The sequence below is a fragment of the Saccopteryx leptura genome, chromosome X, assembly GCF_036850995.1.
Source record: "Saccopteryx leptura isolate mSacLep1 chromosome X, mSacLep1_pri_phased_curated, whole genome shotgun sequence".
NCBI lineage: Eukaryota > Metazoa > Chordata > Mammalia > Chiroptera > Emballonuridae > Saccopteryx > Saccopteryx leptura.
The window spans coordinates 135,271,149-135,296,754 of record NC_089516.1 but is presented as its reverse complement, the minus strand read 5'-3'; the positions used below and the strand labels follow the sequence as shown (position 1 = coordinate 135,296,754).

General features: G+C 35.3%; 1 protein-coding gene across 6 annotated transcripts in view; it reads left to right on the top strand.

The window, feature by feature from the left end:
* FGF13 (fibroblast growth factor 13) overlaps nucleotides 1-25,606 on the top strand; it is a 745,910-nt gene that overhangs the window by 631,008 nt on the left and 89,296 nt on the right. For all 6 annotated transcript variants that reach the window (XM_066357006.1, XM_066357010.1, XM_066357005.1 and 3 more), the window contains 2 exons: nucleotides 117-227; nucleotides 7,816-7,919. In XM_066357006.1, the coding sequence (XP_066213103.1) occupies nucleotides 117-227; nucleotides 7,816-7,919 (215 nt within the window). The remainder of the gene's footprint in view (nucleotides 1-116; nucleotides 228-7,815; nucleotides 7,920-25,606) is intronic.

Sequence of the window (25,606 nt, the reverse complement as noted above, 5' to 3'; positions counted from 1 at the left end):
CATTCCAGTCCAATGCTCTACCCACTGCAGCACCGCCTGGTCAGGCTGAATTTGGAGTCTTTTCAACTACCTATGCACAATTTAACAATTGATCCAAACCATCTTTCTCTTTACAGAGCCTCAGCTTAAAGGCATAGTTACCAAACTATACAGCCGACAAGGCTACCACTTGCAGCTGCAAGCAGATGGAACCATTGATGGCACAAAAGATGAAGACAGCACTTATAGTAAGTGACTACAAAATAAATGTTCATATCTCAACATGTTGTTGATATTGTTTTATTTCTTTATTGTTTTTAAAATAAATAACCCTTGTTAAATCCTAAAGTGAATGCAAAATTTAATCAACACTCTATATACCCTGTTAATGCAGGTTAACCTAAAGAAGTTGAACCTGAAATCATCTAAAATAGTGAACTATAGCAAATAATATTGTCTCCATCTGAAGAACCATCCAAATGTCATATCCATGATATTCTGGTTAGATTTATGACTATCCTTTGGATTTTATTACTTTTTTCACACAGAAAGTTTATTCACCCACACGCTGATCCTGAAATAGCATGTTATCTCTACTCTTAAAAACTGGTCTGTCCCAAGAGAGAGGAGTAGTTTCATGTCATGAGAATTCATCATTACAAGCTTTCACTTCTGTTCCCCCTTCTATACAAACTGATAACTCTGAGATTATTTTGAAGTTTAATATTGAGATACGTCCACAGGTGGGTAAAGAGATTTCTTTTAGTATTTTATTTTATTTTTGTATTTTTCTGAAGTGATAAGTGGGGAGGGAGAAAGACAGACTCCCGCATGTGCCCAACTGGGATCCACCCAGCATGCCCACTACGGGGTGATGCTCTGCCCTCATGGGCATTACTCAGATTGCAACTGGAGCCATTCAGGCACTTGAGGTGGAAGCCATGGAGCCATCCTCAGCGCCAGGGCCAACTTTGCTCCAGTGGAGCCTTGGCTGCAAGAGGGGAAGAGAGAGATAGAGAGAAAGGAGAGGGGGAAGGGTGGAGAACCAGATGGGCAATTCTCCTGTGTGCCCTGGCTGGGAATTGAACCCAGGACTTCCACACTCCAAGCCAGTGCTCTACCACTGAGCCAACCAGCCAGGGTAGTACTTTATTCTTAACTATGAACTAAGTAGTACCAAATTAGAGAACATAATGGTGAACCTAAAAAAAGAAACATGTCAAAAATAAAGTCAATTTTATTTTTTTTAATTAATTTTTTTTTTCATTTTTCCGAAGCTGGAAACAGGGAGGCAGTCAGACAGACTCCCGCATGTGCCCGACCAGGATCCACCTGGCATGCTCACCAGGGGGCGATGTTCTGCCCCTCTGGGGCATCACTCTGTTGCATCCAGAGCCACTCCAGCGCCTGAGGCAGAGGCCACAGAGCCATTCCCAGTGCCCGGGCCATCTTTGCTCCAATGGAGCCTGGGCTGCTGGAGGGGAAGAGAGAGACAGAGAGGAAGGAGAGGGGGAGGGGTGGAGAAGCAGATGGGCGCTTCTCCTGTGTGTCCTGGCCGAGAATCGAACCCGGGACTCCTGCACGCCAGGCCGACACTCTACTGCTGAGCCAACCGACCAGGGTAAAGTCAATTTTAAATCAAATTATTGAAGTAGGATGATACCAAGATGTTACATAATTTTTTATTATATATGCTTTAATTATTTTGAGTGATAAAACATAAACTCACAAATAGTGAAGCCCTGTCTTCAGTGATAATAATTGATGTTTTCTTGCAATCTACTGATTTCTGCAGGCCTACTATATGTTCCATGAGCCTAAAACACTTAGTTTTGAAAATTGATTATCTATTTTACTTAATTTATATTTCATTTCCCTCAGATTTGGTAATTTCCCAGAAACATTTCTATTGTCCACTAAAAACAGCCAAGGAAAGCCTGTCTGATGTTAACGAGTCTTCTGCAGATTTTGTAGAGATGCTTGACTATAGACCACAAAGCCTTAGACTAGGGTCCCAATGTTAACTGTTAAAGAGTTTCATGCCTCTTAAGTATGCTTCCTGGGCTGATGACCAAAGTGAGACCCCAAAATGAAGTCACCTGTAATTACTCTGGAAAAAAGTTTTTGTTACCTAGGATGAAAATTATTCATACTAAATGGTTCTTCACTGTGTTGCAAAATGTAATGTTAGTGTTGTGATGTTAAAGTATATTAGGCAGCCTTTTATGCATGTTCTTCTATTTGAAAAAAAAAATTGTCAAGTGCAACTAGAGGGTTTTACTGTAATTATATAACAGACACTAATACATAATCATTAGTAATAAAACAATCCTATAACTCTATATATTCAAATTGGTATTTGTGGAAAAAATTAAAGAATATAAGCCACTGTTTTTTAGAGTACCTTAGCAAAATGAATCCTTTTGGTGTTATGAAAGGAAGTTTATGATTAGCTGCTAATCAGCTTCACCCAGTTAACTTTTCCCCCATTTATTTTTAACATCACCGGATTGAAAACAGAGATAAAAACTGTCTTGGGTCCAGTGCTCACATGTATTTTCTGAAAAGAAAAAAAATAAATAAATGATTCATTGTGGTACCTTATAAACAGTACTTTGTCAAATACATCAAGATCACACGGTATATAGTCATTTTAGAGTGTGTGTGTGTGTGTGTATATATATATACACACACACACACACACAAAATATATACATGTACATATATGCATATATACGTAAATCGAGACTCTATTGCTTACTATGTAGTTTTTACTCTTCAATTTCTCCTTATGCATATATACCTTTGGTTATCTTATAACTCTGTCTGATATGCATGGCATGTCTGTGTACTAACGATGTTATAAGACCTTTCAAGAGGGTAGCTTAATGACCAGAATCTGTGTTTAGGTAGACTAAAACAATGAAAGGTAAGTTAATCGATGCTAAGTATTACTATAACATGAAACAAACAAATGAGAAGTATCTCAAAGGAAATAGCAAATCTGTGGGACTTGACTCTAACCTTGATGTTAAGTGTGACCAGAGGCAAAGAAGCTAGCTTATCTTCCCAATTTAAGATATTGTACAAAAACAAAAATATTTTATGGCATAAGTCATAATGAAACAGGAATATTTGATGATTAATAAGATCATTAAAATGGAAGTCTAGTCATGTAAAAATTTTCCCTAAAGCCAAGCAATTTTCTTTGTATTCATTACTTATTTTAAATGAGTAGAACAAGGGAAAAGTTTTTCTTTTTTTTAACTATCACTTTTTCACTTATATAGTATTTCCTTAATATGTATTCATTGTATTCTGTTTATATTTTTCTAATTTTTAGTATTTTTAATCAGTTTAATTTGATTGGCTTTATGATATTTAATTCTGACATGGTAAGCAAGATGACGATAAAAGAAATCAGTTCATGTTTACCCAAATATATGTATTTCTAAAAACATAAGTTTGGTATTATGCATTTAAGATAATCTTGGGCAAGGAAGAAATACAAATGGCCAACAGATATATGAAAAGATGCTCAGCTTCATTAGTTTTTAGAGAAATGCAAATCAAAACTACAATGAGATACCACCTCACCCCTGTTAGATTAGCTATTATCAACAAGTCGGGTAATAACAAATGTTGGAGAGGATGTGGAGAAAAAGGAACCCTCATACACTGTTGGTGGGAATGTAAAGTAGTACAACCACTATGGAGGAAAGTATGGTGGTTCCTCAAAAAAACTGCAAATAGAACTACCTTATGACCCAGCAATCCCTCTACTGGGTATATACCCCAAAACCTCAGAATCATTGATACGTAAAGACACATGTAGCCCCATGTTCATAGCAGCATTGTTCACAGTGGCCAAGACATGGAAACAACCAAAAAGCCCTTCAATAGAGGATTGGATAAAGAAGATGTGGCACAGATACACTATGGAATACTACTCAGCCATAAGAAATGATGACATTAGATCATTTATAGCAAAATGGTGGGATCTTGATAACATTATACGGAGTGAAATAAGTAAATCAGAAAAAAACAAGAACTACATGATTCCATACATTGGTGGAACATAAAAACGAGACTAAGAGACATGGACAAGAGTGTGGTGGTTACCAGGGGTGGGGGGAGGGAGGACGCAGGAGGGAGGGAGGGAGAGATTTAGGGGGAGGGGGAGGGGCACAGAGAAAACTAGATAGAGGGTGACGGAGGACAATCTGACTCTGGGCGAGGGGTATGCAACATAATTTGATGACAAGATAACCTAGACATGTTTTTCTTTGAATATATGTACCCTGAATTATTAATGTCATCCCATTAACATTAATAAAAATTTATTTAAAAAAAAAGATAATCTTGGGCAGATTTATTACAATGATAAATATCTGTTCAAGAAAATCTCATTATGAGAAAATCAGCCATTGTAAATTAAGTATTTCTTCCTGAAATAAAAAAGATGATAAACATTTCATGGCAGCAGTTTTCTTGTTTCTGCCTTGGGTGCAATTGCAATGATAGCTATATTGAATGAATAGGCAACTAAGGCTCAAGCCAGATGGCTCAGTGGTACAGCATCGACCAGGTATGTGGATGTCCTGGTTCAATTCCTGGTCAGGGGACACAGGAGAAGCAACTATCTGCTTCTCCATATTTCTCCCTCCCCCTTCTCTCTCTCTCTTTCTCTGTCTCTTTTTCTCCCACAGCCATGGTTCAGTTGGTTCAATTGAAACAGCCCTGGACGCTAAGGATGGCTCCATGGATCTCTTGCCCTAGGTGCTAAAAATAGCTTAGTTGAGAGCCTGGCCCCAGATGGGCAAAGCATTGGCCCCAGACGTGGTTTGCCAAATGGATCTTGATTGGAATGCATGTGGGAGTCCGTCTATCTCCCATCCTCTCACATGGAAAAAGAAGAAAAATAATTAAAAAACAAGAAAGAGTAGGGCAACTTTCTTTTCAAACCTACATTGGTATTACAAGTTAACCATGTTGGGTGTTTCCAATTGTGTGTGTGTGTGTGTGTGTGTGTGTGTGTGTGTGTGTGACAGAGACAGAAAGAGACAGAGAGAGGGACAGGTAGGGACAGACAGACAGAAAGGGAGAGAGATGAGAAGCATCAGTTCTTTATTGTAACACCTTAGTTGTTCATTGATTGCTTTCTCATATGTGCCTTGTCTGGGGGGGGGGTAGAGCACACTGAGTGACTCTTGCTCAAGCTAGCAACCTTGGTCTCAAACTGGTGAGTCTTGCTCAAACCAGATGAGGCCATGCTCAAACCAGCGACCTCAGGTTTTGAACCTGGGTCCTCTGCATCCCAGTCCCACACTCTATCCACTGTGCCTCTACCTGGTCAGGCTGTTTCTAATCTTAATTAATATATACTTTTATTAATACTCCCTTTGAGAAATTGACTTCAGCCAATCTGATGAAAAAGAATAACTTCAGTGTCATTATCAGAAACACTAAGCACATCTTTGAGAAAATAGTCCCTGCAAGGTAGAAGGAATTTAATTGTTTTTATGCAGACACAAGAAAAAAAAGGCCTTTTTATTTATTAAAAGTTTTTTCAAAACTTTGATGAAAATAGAATTTAAGATTTCAATAGATGTGTTTTACATATACAAGTGAAATTAATTGTTTCCTTCTCATATTTAGAGTAGTTTTATCCCAATCAAAATATTATCTTAAGTCCATGAGGAAGGACTCTAGATTTAAAGAAATAAAGGAATAGAGAAAAATATTGATTCTCTCCAAGCTCACTCTTAATAAAATTTCTTTGCATTTTTATCTGGAGAAACTGTTCCTTTAAACAAACTTTAAACCAACACAGTTTATGATCTATATCAAATGTCTAAAGAAAAGATTGGAGCTGTATGACCAGTCACTCTCTGCTTTTGCTACTGTCTTCAAATTTTTTATTTATTTGTTTTAGAGTGGTGATTTTTGCACTTAATCTTAACCAAAAGGCCAATAAGAGATTGAGTGGTAATTTTTGTTTTTGAATCAGGATTCATAGAAATTTATGATACATAGTGAGACATTCATGTTCTATATAGTTAGTAACATTATTCAAGAATAGATAATCCCAAGTATGGATTATTATTCTTTGCTTCTCTTCCTTCTACTACTATCTGATGTTTGGAATTTAATGATTCTACTGTTCATTAAAACCCACATCAGAAAGTGGTCAAGGGACACAGTGTAAATCAAATCTTTCTTTCTCTGCTTGTTACATTAAGCTGAATTAAGAATACTAAGGAAGTTCCGAATATTGTAAAAGCTGAAGTTCTAGAAACAACTCTGGACTTCCTTCATCATTCTCTGTCATCTCTTAGAATGGCTAAAGTAGAATTCAGACATATAATGATGGTCTAGTTGTCTAGTGGTATGACTAAACTAAATATGGAGGGTTTTATTTGGTTTAGTTTGGTTTTTAGATTTCAGAATTCTTAAACTATGAACTTTTATATAATGGGATTATAATCTATTACTTTCCAAAAATATAATATTATTATGTTTTACCATACAATTTGTTATCTGTCCACAAATGCATGTTGAGCACTTGTTCTGAGCAAGTCATCATTTTCAGTAACACTCTGATTTTAAGGGAAAGATATATTGTAGGCTCACCAAGTAATATTTAATTGTTAATATTTCTTATCCATGTGAACCCATCTACTACAGCAGAATCTATATGTAACAAAATAAGAAATCTCAGAAAAACACCTCTTCCCCACGGGGTGACTTCTTAAATTCTTGATCAGAGAAATAGCAGAAGACTGATTTATCATCCTCAACTTACACAGCAAGACAAAAATAATCAACATTAGTCTAGGACTCTAGAGAAAGGTGTATAAACTATTTTCAAAAGGTGTGTGGCAAGCACTATGCTTATAAAATGTACTGTTTTATTTTTATTCAGGCTGTAGGAGGGAGTAGACAGCTGGTAGGGAGAGTACGCCCACTGGTTTTCTCCAGTGAGTTGTGTGTGATTGTCAGGAGAGCCTGGGTATAAGTTTCAGAGCCAAACCTTCAAATGGAGAAATGAGGCCTTTTTGGCACCAGCTGGCTACCTACTCACAACTATTTTGCAAATAATAAATAAATAAATAAATAAATAAATAAATAAATAAATAAAATATAAATATACCTATCAAGTTTGTTATTTTTATTCCTAAACTTTGCTCCTAGAGATTAAAAGTTCTACTCGTTATTAACCCTCTTTTAGAAAGTGTTGGTTTTTTAGAAATATTACTCTGGGAACATAAGTAGATAAAACACTGTGTTTTTGTTGTTGTTTGTTTGTTTGTTTTTCAAAGCCTGAATTTATTTTTGGGTTGTTGCTTTGGAAATAATACAGGTTATTTAGATAAGGAAATTGGATTAGTATCTTTTCTAAGATTCTAGGATTCTTCCCCCAAGTGGTAGATTATAACTGTCCCTGAATCTCAGCAGTTATCTAGGAAGCAGTTTAAAACCTTAGTTTGTTGAGTATAAAACTATTTAATATATACACCTATTCCAAGAACTAGATCTCTCCAGAAGCATTAAAATTCCCCACCTTCAACACATACAAACAATGGAATTGTCTTCCATTTTCTCCAGGATGTTTGAGTATACATAGTTATAGTTCCAGTTATATGACCGCAACCATCAGGTTGCAGGTATCCTAAAATGTAGAGGAGGCCCTACCTATCTGTATGTGTATAAACATTTATCTGCCTTTCTAACCAAGCACACATCTCTTTTGGAAGACCAGATAGTGCATTTGGAAACACTGAAAGCCATTGAATTCAGCATATAACATTATTTTCACATTCTTTTTTATTTCAGCTCTGTTTAACCTCATCCCTGTAGGACTTCGAGTGGTGGCTATTCAAGGAGTTCAAACCAAGCTGTATTTGGCAATGAACAGCGAGGGATACCTGTACACCTCGGTAAGCCTTTCACTGACTTCATGTTTTGACTGTTAAAGTTTTCATGATATGAAATAAATATGCTACATATGTGTTATGGTAGATTTCTGTGATGCACAAAAAAAAAGATGTTTTTGATAGAAATAACTCAGTTGAAAGGACAAATTAACGTACAGTGAAAATGTATATACTAATTAGTCATTTGAACCTAACATTTTTGGTGTAAAATCAATGCTCCACTAAACATTTTAGCGTCGAGTAGCATCTGGGTTATTATTTTATGTACCATATAATATAATGATCTATCTTGCTCTCTTGCTTTGCAGTCATGTGAAAGCCATTTCTGTAACTCTATTCATATACTTATGTCAAGGACATAAAGAACAGTTCTGAAAGTGTTTTTATTTATCTTCAGTTCAATTAGGTCATGTTAGTTGCATGGAATTGAAATAATGTTTTTCCATCGAGAACAGTTCAACCTCTCCTTACATACAAATTTCTGCTTGCCTTTTTCTTATGCATTTATAATGAACAGAGAATAATTGGAGCTTTTTCTAAGAAATTTATAAACATTGTGGACAATTCAACACTGAAAATATGGGACCAAATTAAGACACTGTATAAAGTTTTTTTAAAAATATTTAAATATAGATAGAAGTGGTACAAAAACAAGTTGAGGATTTCACTCTTATCAGTAGATCAGGTTACAAATAATAGGAAACCACTTAATGCATGAATTTACAATTTTATGTATCTTAAGAAAAGAATAGGATGTTAAAAAAGGAGGAAACTACTTGCAAGTGGTGGGGGGAGGGAGGACGCGGGAGGGAAGGAGGGAGAGAGTTAGGGGGAGGGGGAGGGGCACAGAGAAAACTAGATAGAGGGTGACGGAGGACAATCTGACTCTGGGTGAGGGGTATGCAACATAATTTAATGACAAGATAACCTAGACATGTTTTCTTTGAATATATGTACCCTGATTTATTAATGTCATCCCATTAACATTAATAAAAATGTATTAAAAAAAAAAACTTTGTACCAGATAACCTTGAAATCTATTCCTCTAGCTGCAAAAGTGGTTACCATTGATCACTCTTGCTCTCTCATCTTTCCAGAGTTTATTTCAAAGCCAGGTATGTAGAGAGACTCTTGGTAAATGTGGAGGAAAGCATGTCATAGCCCTGTTATTCAAAGGACAAGATGGGAAAGAGAGGGGAGAAAAGAGTAAGACTACAAAGGGTCCATTCATTCGGTATACTGGGTAATGCATTTCATAGTATGATAAAAGATTAATTATGAACATAATACTCAAAGTCTGGTCACTATATGTATTCCTGTCAGGTCACTTCAATTATTTTGTTTAATAAATGCAGGGGTTTTATTCTTTTTTTTTTTTTTTCAGAGACAGAGTCAGAGAGAGGGATAGACAGGGACAGATAGACAGGAATGCAGAGATGAGAAGCACCAATCATTAGTTTTTCATTGAGCGTTGCTACACCTTAGTTGTTCATTGATTGCTTTCTCATATGTGCCTTGACTGCGGCCCTTCAGCAGACCGAGTAACCCCTTGCTCAAGCCAACGACGTTGGGTCCAAACTGGTGAGCTTTGCTCAAACCAGATGAGCCCACGCTCAAGCTGGTGACCTCGGGGTCTCAAATCTGGGTCTGCTGCATCCCAGTCTGACACTCTATCCACTGCGCCACCGCCTGGCCAGGCTTATTTTTTTTATAAATGAAAGATTTGATTTATCACAACTTCTTGAAATCTGTCACTTTCTTAATACATGTATTATTATAAATTATAGGAAAGGGGATTGGATTATCAGATTTATATTTCAAGGTAAGATAATTTAAAAATTAAGGATCTATTTTTTTTGACAGAGATAGAGAATTAGAGAAAAAGACAGATAGAAATAGACAGAGAGGAAGGGAGAGAGATGAGAAGTATCAATTCATTGCAGCACCTTAGTTTACTGATTGCTTTCTCATATGTGCTTTGACCCGGGGGCTCCAGCAGAGCAATTGACCCCTTGTTTGAACCAGCAACCTTGGGCTCAAGCCAGCAACCTTGGGCTTCAAGCCAGCAAGCAACCTTTGGCCTCAAGCCAACGACCATTGTGGTCATGTCTATGATCCCATGCTCAAGTCGGCAACCTTAGGGTTTTGAACCTGGGTTCTTTGCATCCCAGCCCGTGGCTCTATTCACTACACCACTGCCTCATCAGGCTAAAATTAAGGATGTTACTTAACTTCATTCAGATCAACAGAGTACCTCAACAGAACAGGATGTGAAGGTAGGTTTTTTTTTAATAAAATGAATGACTGCTTTCTGAAAATACTGTGTGGCCATAGGAAAGAAATGGAATATATTGGGTATACTTTTGAGAAGATAAATTCCAGATGGCATAGGAAATAATTTCATTGAATTGTGGTCATCATTATAGTGCCATGATGAGAAAGACTAATAGTGTTTGACCTTGCAACAATGCAGTTTTTTTTTTTTTAATGGAAGTCATATTTAAGTTAGAATGAGAAAAAGTCATTTAAGTTAGGTAATATGTCAAATTTACCCATTCAAGAAAATTAGGTCATTTATTACTTTTAGGGGACTAATATTAAAAATTTATAGCTTATTATTCTTATTGGCCATTATCCCAACAAACTGGTAAATGTTAGTGTGAGCTCATTTCTAAGGAAGGTTCCCCAGGGGAATTGGCATTGCAAATTATGAGATTACTTTCCATATAGATCAGGCCAATGGACAGCAAGTGTGGGATAATGGGTGTATTCTCTCTCTCTCTCTCTCTCTCTCTCTCTCTCTCTCTATATATATATATATATATATATATATATATATATATATATATATATATATATGGAAAAATATCCCAGTTAGTCTGCTTCAGGAAATATATCAGTCTTCCCCAACATACATTTTCAGTTCTTCTCATACTTCCTATCAATTGTGGTTTGGAGTCTCTTCCCCATGTTGATCACCATCCTCAGTGATTGTTCCGTTTTGTTATCTTATTTAAAGTGTGGTGCTCAGACTCTCTTAGGATGCAGTTTGCCTTAATGACTTCATCAGCTTGTGTTCCTGTAATCAAAAAGGTAAATGAACATCACGCTTCATTTGGAAGGGGAAGGATTGTTCTTCCCTTACATAAAACCATGGCACTTCTGCTATTGAAATGCTGTATGCAGTTCCACATGTTTGCTGACACCTAGCAGAGAAGATATAACTGGATAATGACCCAAGGAGAAAACAAAGTAAGAAAATTAAATAGAGGCTACTAATGTGGGCGAGTAAAAAGAATATATTAGGAAGTTATTGAAAATGATCTTGCTGAGGAATGACTAATATCTGCCTTAAAGCATTTACAGTGACAGAAGGTAAAAGTAGATGGATTCAGGAGACATTTTAGAGGTAGAATCATCAGAATTTAATGACTGATTGGATTTGGAGGGAAAACAGGGCATCATAGTTGGTTGAACATGTATGGTTGCCACTCATTGCACAAGTGGAAATAAAATATCTTCAGGGAGAAAGTTATTTTTAAATTTGCACAATAGTAGTTTATTAGGGGCCCTAAGATAGAGGGAAAATTTCACCTTTGGTAATTGAGTTGATGATGAAGTTATTAATCAAGATAAAAAACAAAAGATAAATAGTAGATTTGGGAAAAAATGATTCCTTAACACAACCCATAGCTTGAGATAGTGAAGTAAGGTTGAGATAAAAATGTGGGAGTTATCACATGTAGGTGGGGTTTGATGCCAGAAAAATAGTTGAGAGAATGTGTAGCATCAAAAGAAAAGAGAATTCGTCAAATAATATTATAGAATACCAGCATGGAAGTGGTCAGAAGCAGCAGAACTAATTGTGGTAAATATCATATTGCAAAAGCTAAGCAGAGAGAGAGAAAAAACATTTCAAAAGAGTCAGCAATGCCAAATGCATTAGAGAAAACTAATAGAACAAGAATTAGAACTATACCATATGAAGGTCTTCATTGATCATGACAAGAGCAGTTTCAGTGGAGTCAGAAGCCAGATTAGTGGTTTGTGGAGTGAATGGAAATGAAGAAGTTAAGAGTAGACTTTCTCAGGCAAGGGGACTGATGGGTGAGTATGTAGAAGAGGACACAGGATTGTAGAACTCTTTGTGTGTTCTTCAGTTAAGACTCTTGAATATATTTATTAGCTGAAGGGAAATAGCCAGTAGAAAGGGAGAAATTAAAGACATAAGAAATAAAATCCTTTGTGAAGTGGGTCCTCAAAAACATGGACAAGAGTGAAGGAATTGAGTGTAAGTGAAAGAATTACATTCACCTTGAAAAGAAGATACATTGCTACTGTAGGAGGCAAAAAGATGAGGGCAAGATGCAGACATAGGTAGGTGTAGTAAGTTTGCAGGTGATGGACAAGGAAGTTGAAGGATTTCCAGCTCAATGACCTCTATTTTCCCATTGAAGTAGAGTGAGAAGCCATCTGCTGAAAATCAGAGACAAGGGGATGGCATAGGTGAATGTTTGGAATAGTTTTTTTGGGAAAGGGGAAATAAAATAGTTTAATAACTAGCAGCAGGTAGATAATGGTCTAAATCCTGCCTACCATCTGTTTTTGTAAGCAAGTTTTATTGTAACACAGTCACTCCATTTATTTACTTATTGTCTATGGCTCCATTTGTGCTATAACAGCAGAGTTTAGTAGTTGTAACAGTGACCTTGTGGCCTACAAACCTAGATTATTTACCATATTTCCCTTTACCAAAAAACAAACAAACAAACAAACAAAAAAAAACAAAACAAAAAAAAAAAACGTTTTCTGATCCTTAGTGAGGCAATGGACAATGGTTCTCAATCTTAGTTACCTACTAGAATCACCTGAAAACCCTTAAAAATAATTTCATTCTGTGCTAGAGCCAAATCAGTTGTATCAGAATATTTGAGGATGGGGTCTGTGCATGACTAGTTTCTGAAAAGCTACCCAGTTTATGCTAACGTGTAGCCTGGGTTGAAAGCCACTGGTCCAGGGTTAAGAAAGATGATTACTGAATAGAATTGAGAACTACTGCAAGAGGTTGGAAACCATGAATTTGTAGGTACTTTATTCTTTATTTGAAGTTTCTGATGGTGATCTTACTTTTCTGCCCTTGGAAAAAAAAATTTGCCTTTACATTCTGAAGGACAATTTCTTGAATGGAAGGAAAATGCCTATCATTGGAGGAGCTTTCTCTTTTTTCTTTTCCTTTCTTTCTTTTATTCTTTCTTGCTTTCTTTTACTATTTTGTCATTTATTCTTCTGTATCCTTTAATTTTTTTAAATTTAATTTTACATTTTTACCATATCTTCTCTCCTTTTGTCCATTAAATGAAAAAATAATATCTCCATGTTTTTGTTGTTGCTACGGAGATAACAATTTGCTTCTCTGATTAATTTTAGGATTCTTATACTGCATGCTCCCCCCTCCTTTTTTTTTCTTGTTGCCATGGGGGACAGACTTGTTGTAGGCTCAAGTGGCAGTGAGAAACCATCTGTGGCACAGAGAATCATAATTAGCCATTATTTCATAACACATTTACTTTTTTGTCCATGATATAACTAAATTTTTTGGAACCATAAGGAAATTATTATTCATTGTGAATAGAGAACTTTGTTTAAACCTTTGAGTTTTCTTTACCTATAATAATGACTTGTACACATGCTTTTGAGAGTTCCTCAAAACTTAAGTGTATAAGCTATTTGTAATATATATTTTAAAACTATTTGAAATAAACATTAACTATAGAAAGTCAGGAGTCTTGAATGTGAAATATTATTAATGTTTAAGTATGTATTTTAATAAAAGTAATTACGAATATTAGAAACAGAATAATAAAAATTAAAGCTCAACCAAAAACATTTTGTCGTGATTTTGAAATGTCCCACAATGCAGTAGAGGCATTTTTATCTTCCTGATTACTTATATTTTATCAACACTAGTTTCTTTATTTTCTTTTTTTTTTCCAGAGTACAATGATACTTGGGTAGTTGTTGGGGTAGGGGTATTAAAATGTGCAGACGAGTAGAAATCCCTGGACAAGTGAAGTTTTCACATTCCAGAAAGGACTTGTAGGAGTGATTTTGCTGCCTTGTTTTATGGTTCTGGGACCAACACAGCAAATTAGATGCAAGACCAGAAAGCAGTTCTCTCTGAGAGTCACCTTGATTCCAGGAAAATGAGGCAGTGTATGTTACTTGACGCCAGGGACCCAGTCTTGGGAATCTGAACAAAGGATATATTTTTCTTCTTTACTAGAATATTACCACATACCTTAACTTACCAGGTTTCTTCTCTCATCACAGACATTAATTTTATTTATCCAAACAAGATATTGTCTGATTTTCCAATATATAGTTTTTGCTTTTTTCTTTCTTTTGCAACTAGTAAATAATCCATTGGGAAACACTTTGAATAAATATTGTGCTCCTGAGAGTCTTTAATATATTTCCAGAAATCTTAAACTTAATTTAGAAAAATAAGATTATTAGTCAATAAATTAATAAATGACCATTGATTCATATATATATATATATATATATATATATATCATATAAGTTTACCAATAACTAAATTGAGGTAGAGAAAAATCAACATTTTTTCCCTAAAGTGAACAAAAACCATAAAAATAAGATTCAGAAACAAAGGATTTTCTGGGTTCAGTTCAGCATTCTAGTCACTGTGATGAAGTACCATTATGTAATATAAATTAGTTTATATTGTCCAGGTGAATAAGAATTTGCTTTTGGTTGATGTTTTAATTTCATACTAAGGGTGGATGATTGGTTTATGTTAAGATGCCGAAGTTGTTCAGTATATTTACCTATCAACTGTGAGCTTATATTTTTCAGATTTGTTTAGTTCCTCTTATTTCAGTGTGTGACAATTTAAAACCTAATTTTCTGTAATATGACTACAGCTATAGCCCGTACTTTAATATAGAAAGGATGTTAAAGTTCAGATGAACTCAGTGATCAACTCAGAGTGATGAATGTACTCTTTACAATATTTGTAGCATGCCAATGTTAAGTCAGATCTGTATATCAGCAAGTTCACATAATTTAACTTGTAGGGTTTTTTATCATAATGGTTTATATATTTATTAGAATTAAATGGAAAGCTCTGGTTTAAATATTATAGCTCCTCAGGGAACTGGGATTAGAAGAAATATATTTAAAACAAACATGAGCACAATCATACTTATAGAAGAAAATGATCATTATCAAATCAAAATTAATTTCACAGATGGACTTTTGCATACAGCCAATAGCCATCAGATAGATAACACCCTCTACCAAACAAGTAGACACAAATGACTTTTAAATTCTGATTACAACTTTAGCTTATTTGTATACTTCAGTTAATTTAAAAAATGCTGAATTTGATTTACTCAATAGAAAATTATAAAAGTGTTGACTCTGAAAACTTAGGTTCCCAATTTTGGGAACCTAACAAACATTTTGTTTTCAGTGGCTATAGGATGAATATTTTTTAAATTGCATTTTCAGTTCAAACTAATGGGTTAAAAGAGAAGTTATACACTTATATTTCTGAGTGATATCACTAAAAACGGGAAATGGGAAAAAGGAAATTATTTCATAGGAATAAAAGCAGAGAAAGTAAGCACATTTTATTTGTAAATGAATGGCTTTCCCAGCTCAAGTTGCTAAATTTTATGGTATTTTTTTAAGGTGAGAGGAGGGGAAATAGTGAGCAGACTCCCCTCATATACCCCCAACTGTGATCTACCTAGCAACTCCATTTAGGTCTGATGTTCAAGTACTGAACTATTTTTAGTGCCTGAAGCAGATGCACTCAGACCATCCCAAGTTATCTTTAGCACCTGGGCCAATTGAGCTTGCTGTGGGAAGGGAAGAGAGAGAGAGACAGGAGAGAGGGTGGGGAGAGAAGCAGATGGTCACTTCTCCTATGTGCTCAGACTGGGAATCGAACCCAGGATGTCCATATGCCAGGCCAACACTCTAAACTCTGGGCCACTGGCCAGGGCCAAATTTTATGTTTTAAAGAGGCTTTTAATTAAAAGAGGCTTTTAATTATTGCTGGTGTTAAGTTAGAAGCCATTAAAATTATAGTATTAAAAATATACTGTTGTAACTATATGTTCATCTTAGCTATTTTTTCAGAATATCAGTGAATCAGCAAAATCTCCAAACCTAAAGTTTCCGACGTCACAGATTATTTCACATATTTTTTATTTTGTCAGTTAATGGGAGTTTCATTCAAATGTGAAAGAAAATCCAGCTTGACATTATTTAAATATGAAATTAGATAAATCTGGTTGGTTGTGCCTTCAAAGTCAAATGTCTTTCTTCTCTTTATGGTATCCATAACAAAATAACCCAAACTGATAAATTATTCAGGGTGAAGTTCTAACTTTATAGGAAGAAGAATGAATAAGGATGATAATTTCTCTAAAATCAAGGAGACAACAGTAGTTGTAGCTAAGTAGTGTATGATTGGCTCTGTATAACATTTTTGGGGCCAATTTGGAAAAATAATCCAAATGAGAGGTCATGGGGCAATATTTAAAAGAGTATCTCATGGTTTAACTCAGAAACTAAATTCATATTTGTAGGGGGGAAAAGCCAGTCTCTTGGAGCTAAAGAATAACACAATTGGCAAGAACGATGAAGAAGTAATTAAGCAAGTAAAGCCAGATGTAAGGAGGTAATGCACACACAGACAGAGACACACAACACACATACATGAAAAACAAATGGGAGAAGCCAATCTTATATTCATCGTTCTGTTGCTATTATAGGACAGGTTGTTTTGGAATTTCTAAAATAATTATATTGTAAAATATATATTCTATTCTGAACATGTAAATCTTTGGAGATTGCTCTAGAGAAATGTTTGGTTATGCTTGATAGCTTTATAAAAATAGCAGATAAGACTTTTTAGCTATATTTTATGTAATTATCCGGTGAATCTAATGACTTTGGTGCAAACATTGTTTTCCATTCCTGCCTTCTTGTTTGCATTATTTTTATAAGCATATTTATTTACATTGCTGAAGTAGAATTTTTATTGAATTTATTGGAGTGGCATTGGTTAGTAAAATTGTCTTTATCCTCTTCTACCTTCCCTTACTGGAGTTTCCCTCTGGTTTTCACCATACAGTTATCTGTCTGGGAGGAATGTTTTTGTTTGTTTGTTTGTTTAACCCCTTCACCTTTTTCATCCAGCCCTCCAATCCCCTCCCTTATGACAGCTGTCTGTTGTCTGTATCTATGAGTCTGCCTTAATTAAAGGCTATAGTAAGAGACAAGGAAGAATACTATATAATGATAAATAAATCAGTTCAACAAGAGGATATAACCCTTGTAAACATCTATTTGCCTAACATAGGAGCACGTAAATATAATATATAAAGTAAATCTTGGTGGACATAAATAAGGACATCAACAACAATACAGTCATAGTAGGAAATTTTAACACCCCACTGACATCAATGGATAGATCTTCCAGACAGAAAATTAACAAGGAAACAGCAGCCTTAAATGTTTGTATAATTTTAATTCACAAAAACCATCAGGACCATTTTCTTATTGCCCTTCTTCTTATTAAAGTTGTGTTTTAAAATAGTTTATTTAATAAATTCTATACTCATTAAGTAGTAACTGCTCTGATATTTTCACCTTCCCTTAGTCATAGATTAATGCTCAGTTAAAACTACTTTTTGAATAAATATTTATAAAAATAATAAAGATATATATATAATAAACAGTGAAATCAAATAATATTATTTTTTCAGGCCTTTTGAATATTTAAAATAAGTTAAATGTCCCAATTATAAATTTTCATGGATTCTCTCAAGTATCAACCTTTTAAGATTATATAAGAAAGTGAACTAATGACACAAGAAACAAATTGAAGGCAACAGCACTGGTTTCAGTGGTTACACAGCTTAAAGGAAATTGTGACTTCTGAACAGAGACTCTTTAAATGAAAGTGTTTCTCTCGTCATTATAATAGCTGGAAACGAAAATAAATGGCAAGTCCTTGATTACTACATATAATATTTTTTTGTTTAGGCTGAATGTGTGGATAGATGATATGTCTATACTAACAGTCTGATTAACATCAGATACTCTGATGCTAACTACTTTTGACAGACCTAAAAGTGGAACTAGTGGGAAAGACTCAATTGATTTGTTGGATAGATTTTTGCATGTAGCCAGTAGCTATAATACACAACATCCCTTTTCTTAAGGGCATGGACATGTATAGGAATTCTGGATCATCATATAACAGGAGTAGCCAGGATTAGAAATGATGTTCATTTTTACCTGAGAAAAAGTCAAATGTAAATAATCAACTGCAAGGTGTCAGAACACAAACTGCTGTACTACAGAAGAGGAGAAGTGCTTACCAGAAGGAGGGTAAGAATCATCCCAAAATACCTTCATAATTGACAATAAGAAACCAGAAAGTGACAGTGATAGCTTTTGGAAATGGGATTCTAACATATAGCAAGTATTGTAACAGAAAAGCCTGTGCATAACAAATCCATTTCTACAATCTGGCCACAAAATCTGCAAGGCTACCATAACAAAAGTGTTTTGTTGGTTTTCTGATTAAAGAATTCTCACAAATATTGTATAAAGTATTTCCTTGTTCCTGCCCACATCATAACAATGATTCATGGCAATACAAGTGTTAACAAAAGAGCCTCTTTGTAGGCTATTTGCACTGAAGAAGCTTACAGGAGATCTGAAGCTGAACACTTTTATGCTGTATCATAACCTTTAAAGGAGAGATTTTTTAAAAATTTTATTTAGAAAACTAGGTTCGCTGAGGTGCCATTGATCAATAAGAGTACATAGGTTTCAGGTAAACATTTCTATAACATTTGAACTGTTGATTATGTTGTGTACCCATCACTCAAAATCAAATCATTTTCTGTCACCTTATATGTGTCCTTTTTTTACTTCCATCTACCACCCCCCACACCTCCACCCCCCTTAGTAACCACTTCAATTTTATCTATGTCCATGAGTCTCAGTTTTATGTCCCACCTATGTGTGCAGTCATATAGTTCTTAGCTTTTTCTGATTTACTTATTTTACTCCATATACTATTATCAGTGTCCATTCATGTGGTTATAAATGTCAATATGTTATCATTTCTTATGGCTGAGTAGTAGTATATTGTATAAAGGTACCACATCTTCTTTATCCAATCCTCTATCAAGAGGCATTTTGGTTGTTTTTATGTCTTGCCACTGTGAATAATGTGTCTTTATGTACTAATGTTTTTAGTTTTTTAGGTAGATATCCAATAAAGGAGAGATTTTTTTTAATAAATTTTTATTTTAATGGGGTGACATCAATAAATCAGGGTACATATATTCAAAGAAAACATATCCAGGTTATCTTGTCATTCAATTCTGTTGCATACCCATCACCCAAAGAGACCAGCTAGAGGCAGCTGTCATTGGGACTTGGACGTGAGCTGCAAAGTATAGAATTGTGACAACAATTCCAGTGCCATGCAGACTTTTCCTGGATGTGGATTTTTCCTGGACTCCTGCTCTTTGTGACAGCTCCTAACAGACTGAACTGGGGTTGGGTGGTATTTTCCAGGGATTTGGCATGGTGTTGGGGCCAACTTGGACTTGGTGAACATGTTAAGGACACTACTCTTTTATAGATTCTTGCTGTATTGGCCAAGAGTTTGCTTAAAGGCTTTAATCACTGTAAAAAAAAATAGAAGACTAGATAAAGACGGAGAGATTTTTTTAAAACTGTCTTTATTCCTCTACTCTAGGAAAGCCCAGTCATTCACCTAAATTCCCAGAGAAATTGAGGCATGAAATGGTTCAGGAATTTTGTCAACCAATAAATTACCTAATATCTGTGGAACATTCACAAGGTACTAAGCACCCCAGTGGTCACAATGAATTGTACTAACAAAGGTTGGAGTTTGCAGTATACATAAGGAGACTTATTTTATGTCCTAGTTCTTAATAGTTGATCTCCTACAGGAAGGATCGGCATAAACTGTTTCTCCCTGATTTCCGCAGCCATGCAATGCTATTTTTAGTCTAGAACTCATTGTTAGAAAGTTCCACAGGGGAAATAATTTGAATGTCTTTGGGGTTGGGGGTGGTTGACGGTGCATCATTACAAAAATTTACCAGTTTTATTAAACAAAAAATATATATAATGGTTGTTTAAAACCAGTCTTCAGCTGATCACATTAAGACCATGTTTATGTCATGGGAAGGTAAAATTGAATACAATAGAAAAGTGGGTTTTAATTACATCAAGAAATGATGTAAGTTGAAGAGCTTTATAAGTTTTATAAATTTGTAGGCTCTTTAAAAAAATATTCCACTTGTGTAACACAGGTGGCTTACAGTGGATTCAACCAACCAAAGCTTTAAGTATATCAGAGTACTCTTCACATATTTGGATAAAGACAGAAACCACAAACAAATCTTGTTCTCCATTTTTCTTTAATTTCATGCTGCAGTAGTAGGCATAATAAAGAGAAGCAGTGCTGACCCACAGAGAGAGATACAACTTCTCGGAACTGTAATATGCAAGATATAGTAACACCTTATATTTTGAGGAATACCAACTATTCATTTCTCCAGAATGGAATTGCTATTTTCTATCAGCAACTTTTGTGATTGCTGAGGAAATGAAGCAAGATTTTGTTTCTTACCATCTCTTCTTGTGAAATTCCTGTTGTCAGGTACCACTTCTCTCTGATTAGATGGTTGGTTAGATGAGTGGTTAACACTAGAGACAGTAAGTGGATAAAATACACATTTACTAAAGTTGTTTATTACATTTGCTTTCCTAATAACTTAGCCAACTCATTGTGTTTTCTTGTACTCCTTTATTTCTAAATAGAATTATTTGCTCAAAGTTCTGCTTCTAGTAGGGCTATCAATAAATCAAAGCACTTGTATATATTACAAGGGTATTTTAATCTAACATTTATTAAATATCACATAAGATAATAGGCTTGGGAAACACTTTAACTGTTAGTCTCTTTGACTTAGGCATGAGATTTGATTGAAACCAGTAATTAGTAGAGGTCAACAGAACAATGATGGGTCATTTTGCTCAGTGCTTTTCTTAGCTCTGGACCTTGGCCTGATTTCTGTCCACGTTCAGGATATGCAGGGCAGCATTTTATTTCATGTGTGTTGGAAGCTGTCTGGGTACGTCTCTTTTCCAGTTTTTAAAGTAGAGGCTTTTGTCCTTTCCACCATTTTATCCTTTTATTTGCCACCCCTCATGAAGAGCTGCCGTCTCAAATCTCTGAATCCTTAGTGAGACTAGTGACATTTTAGCATCATGGAGAGTGTTTTGTTTTTTGTTTTGTTTTTTCTTTTGGTTTTCAATATCTCTAACACATTCTGGTGATGTTTATCTATTGCTCATGGTTCTTGCTCTCGAGAGTCAGTGCTCTGCTCTCAGGGCTTGCACTTGGACGTGGACAAAGAATGGTAGTTGTTTTACTGCAAACTGGCTGGATAGTAGGTTTTCTTTTTTAAATTAAATGTCACCAAAATATTCAAAAGATGCAAGGGAACAGGTGAGGAATAATAATATTAAATAAATATAAGAATTCCAAATGTTTTGAAACAATTATGGACTTGATTTGTTTTAGATCCAGATATACCTTTCTTTTTCACAGTTGTAACACCCCGGTCAGGGCAGTTCCTTCCACAGGGTTATGAGTACTCTCTGAAATTCTGACTGGCCTCTAAGTACTAAGTACTACCTTCAGGGTTCAACAGTGTCGGAAAATCTGGCCCAGGCACATCATAATCTTTGTTCCTACCTTGGCACTAAACATGCCATAAAATGGCAGAAATTCAGTGAATCAGTAGAGGAGATTATATGATAACAGATATTTTCAATTAAGATTACCATCATTGACCCACCCCCTCTCATTTGTGCTAATATTCATATAAGTAGCTATGCAAACAGGTTGTATTTTAATTTATTGATTGATTTTAAACAGAGGAAAGGGGAGAGAGAGAGATAAGAGAAAGAGGAATTTATTTCTTGTTCCACTTAGTTGTAAATTCATTGGTTGCTTCCTACATGTGCCCTGACTGGGGACTGAACTACAAACTTGCTGTTTCGGGACAACACTCTAAGCTACGGAGCAACCGACCAGGGCTTGCAAACATGTTTTAAATGGTTTGATTACATACTTAAAAGGTTGGGTTTTTCTATTGAGTTTTTATTTTTTTTATTGATTTTAGCAAGAGAGGAAGAGAGAGAGAGAAACAAGAACATGAATCTGTTCCTTTATGTGCCTTGGACAGGAATCAAACTTGGAATATGTGCACATCAGGATAATGCTCCCAACCGAGCTATCTGGCCAGAGCATTTTTATTGTTTTATTTAACATTTTCTGTCAGAATATTTGAAAGTTTTTATGGTAGCATAAAACATTGTAGCATTTATAAAATGGTCTTTTTATATGATCAGTCTTCCATTTGAGAAAGGGAAGTATTTACCATTGTTTTCAGCATAATTGTGAACTGCCTTAGTTTAAGAATTGAAACTACAATGAGATTTCATTGGTGCTGTAGTAGGTTATAGTACTGGCTACATGCTAAAAATTTTTTAAAAGCATAATGAAAGAAGATTGATAATTAGTTGGTTTGCATTTTTCTTTTTCTTTAACAACCCATGCTTCATTGAGTGTTTTTATTATTATTATTTCCTGAAGTATTATTACATACCGTTGAATGTTGGTTTAGGTCAACTTTTGAGAAGTCTTGCAAATGTACAGTCTAGCTTTTTTTCTATGTGTAACTAACTAATCTTCAATATAGGTGTGTTTTGCACAATTTCTTTGATTTGTTTCTTCAATATGATACACTTTTTAGTTGACATATATAGTAGATTTCATCAATTCCATAATTCAGGAATCTAAGAAATTATACCAATATATCAATGTCATTTGTATAGAGGTAAAAGCTTATTAAGATCTCTTTATATAAAATGTATCATAGAGTATGAGATATTGGCTCTGTCTGGTTCACTCAGCGATACAGCATCAGCCCGGTGTGTGGAGTCCCGGGTTCGATTCCTAGTCAGGGCACACAGGAGAAGCGACCATCTGCTTCTCCACCCCCACCCTCTCTCTCCTCTCTTTCTCTTTCTCTCTCCTTCCTGCAGCCATGGCTCAAATGGTTCAAGCAAGTTTGCCTTGGGCACTGAATATGGCTCCCTGACTTTGCCTCAGGTGTTAAAATAGCTTTGGTTGCTGAGCAACAGAGCAGCTGCCCCAGATGGGCAGAGCATTGCCCAGTAGCAGGTTTGCTGTGTGGATCCCTGTCAGGGCGAATTTGGGAGCCCATCTGTCTGCCTCCCTGCTTCTCACTTAATTGAAAAAAAAAGAAAAAAAAAGTATGAGATATCAACTCACTGCTTTAACAAATAAGTAGCATCTATTATTAATTAAATCTTGGTGTGTGTGTGTGTGTTTTTTTAATATAGCCCATTGCTCTTTAACATTAAGGATCTTAAACTTCATATGATGTTTTTAAGTCGTGAGAAATGAAAATAGTACCCACTGTGAAAATAAACCTACAAACTATCTTCAGCAAGTTGTACATTTTCTGCACATTAGAAAATGTTCACAAATTGTTCAATATGTTCCCATTTCTCTTTTATAAGCACAATAACAAATTCTTTTTCTGAATGTTACCAACATATAGTTTCTTAATGAATCAATGACTATTTCACTGATTATAAGTTATCATATGGGTTCACCCAGCTGAGTGGCTACACTGCATTTTCAAACATTAGTTGAAGCAGTAAGGAAAAATTGAAGCCAATCAGTATCTTTTATGTAAATAATGTATTCTCTTTTAGAAATTAAGATTAAAATTTGTTCTTAAAACTTAGCAGCAAGACATTTAAAAAATCATGATTTTCATGGGGATTTTATTTAAGTATAACTGAAATGGAGAAAATGTATGTATATATATATATATATATATATATATATTTAATTTATTTATTAAATTTAATGCAGTGACATTGATAAATCAGGGTACATATGTTGAGAGAAAACATCTCTAGATTATTTTGACATTTGATTGTGCTGTATACCTCTCCCCCAAAGTTAAATTGTCTTCTGTCACCTTCTGTCTGGTTTTCTTTGTGCCCCTCCCCTCCCCCAACCCCTCTCTCCTTCTTCACCCCATCCCCCACCCCCACCCCCCACCCCTGTTGCCATCACATTCTTGTTCATGTCTGTGAGTCTCATTTTTATGTCTTTTCTATGTATGGATTCATATAGTTCTTAGTTTTTTTTCTGATTTACTTATTTCACTTCGTATAATGTTATCAAGGTCCATCCATGCTATTGTAAATGATCTGATGCCATCATTTCTTATGGCTGAGTACTATTCCATAGTATATATGTACCAAAGCTTTTTAATCCACTCGTCCTCTGATGGACACTTGGGCTGTTTCCAGATCTTCGCTATTGTGAACAATGCTGCCACAAACATGGGGTGCATTTCTCCTTTTGGAGCCGTTCTATGGTGTCCTTGGTGTTTATTCCTAAAAGTGGGATAGCTGGGTCAAAAGGCAGTTCAATTTTCAGTTCTTTGAGGAATCTCCATACTGTTTTCCACAGTGGGCTGCACCAGTCTGCATTCCCACCAGCAGTGCAGGAGGATTCCCTTTTCTCCACATCCTCGCCAGCACTTATTCTGTGTTGTTTTGTTGATGAGCGCCATTCTGACTGGTGTGAGGTGATAACTCATTGTGGTTTTAATTTGCATTTCTCTAATGATTAGTGATGTTGAGCATTTTTTCATATGCCTATTGGCCATCTGTATGTCCTCTTTGGAGAAGTGTCTATTCATCACTTTTGCCCATTTTTGGATTGGGTTGTTTATCTTCCTGGTGTTGAGATTTACAAGTTCTTTATAAATTTTGGTTATTAACCCCTTATCAGACATATTGTCAAATATGTTCTCTCATTGTGTAGTTTGTCTTTTTATTCTGTTCTTGTTGTCTTTAGCTGTGCAAAAGCTTTTTAGTTTGATATAGTCCCATTTGTTTATCCTGTCTTTTATTTCACTTCCCCGTGGAGATAAATCAGCAAATATATTGCTCCAAGAGATGTCCGAGAGCTTACTGCCTCTGTTTTCTTCTAAGATGCTTATGGTTTCACGGCCTACGTTTAAGTCTTTTATCCATATTGAGTTTATTTTTGTGAGTGGTGTAAGCTGGTGATCTAGTTTCATTTTTTTGCAGGTAGCTGTCCAATTTTCCCAACACCATTTGTTAAAAAGGCTGTCTTTACTCCACTGTATTTCCTTACCTCCTTTGTCAAATATCAGTTGTCCATAGAACTGTGGGTTTATTTCTGGGTTCTCTGTTCTGTTCCATTGATTTATATGCCTGTTCTTATGCCAGTACCAGGCTGTTTTGAGTACAATGGCCTTGTAGTATAACTTGATATCAGGAAGAGTGATACCTCACACTTTATTCTTCTTTTTTAAGATTGCTGATGCTATTCGTGTTCTCTTTTGGTTCCATATAAATTTTTGGAATATGTGTTCTATATCTTTGAAGTATGTCATTGGTATTTTAATTGGTATTGCATTGAATTTATAGATTGCTTTGGGTAATATAGACAT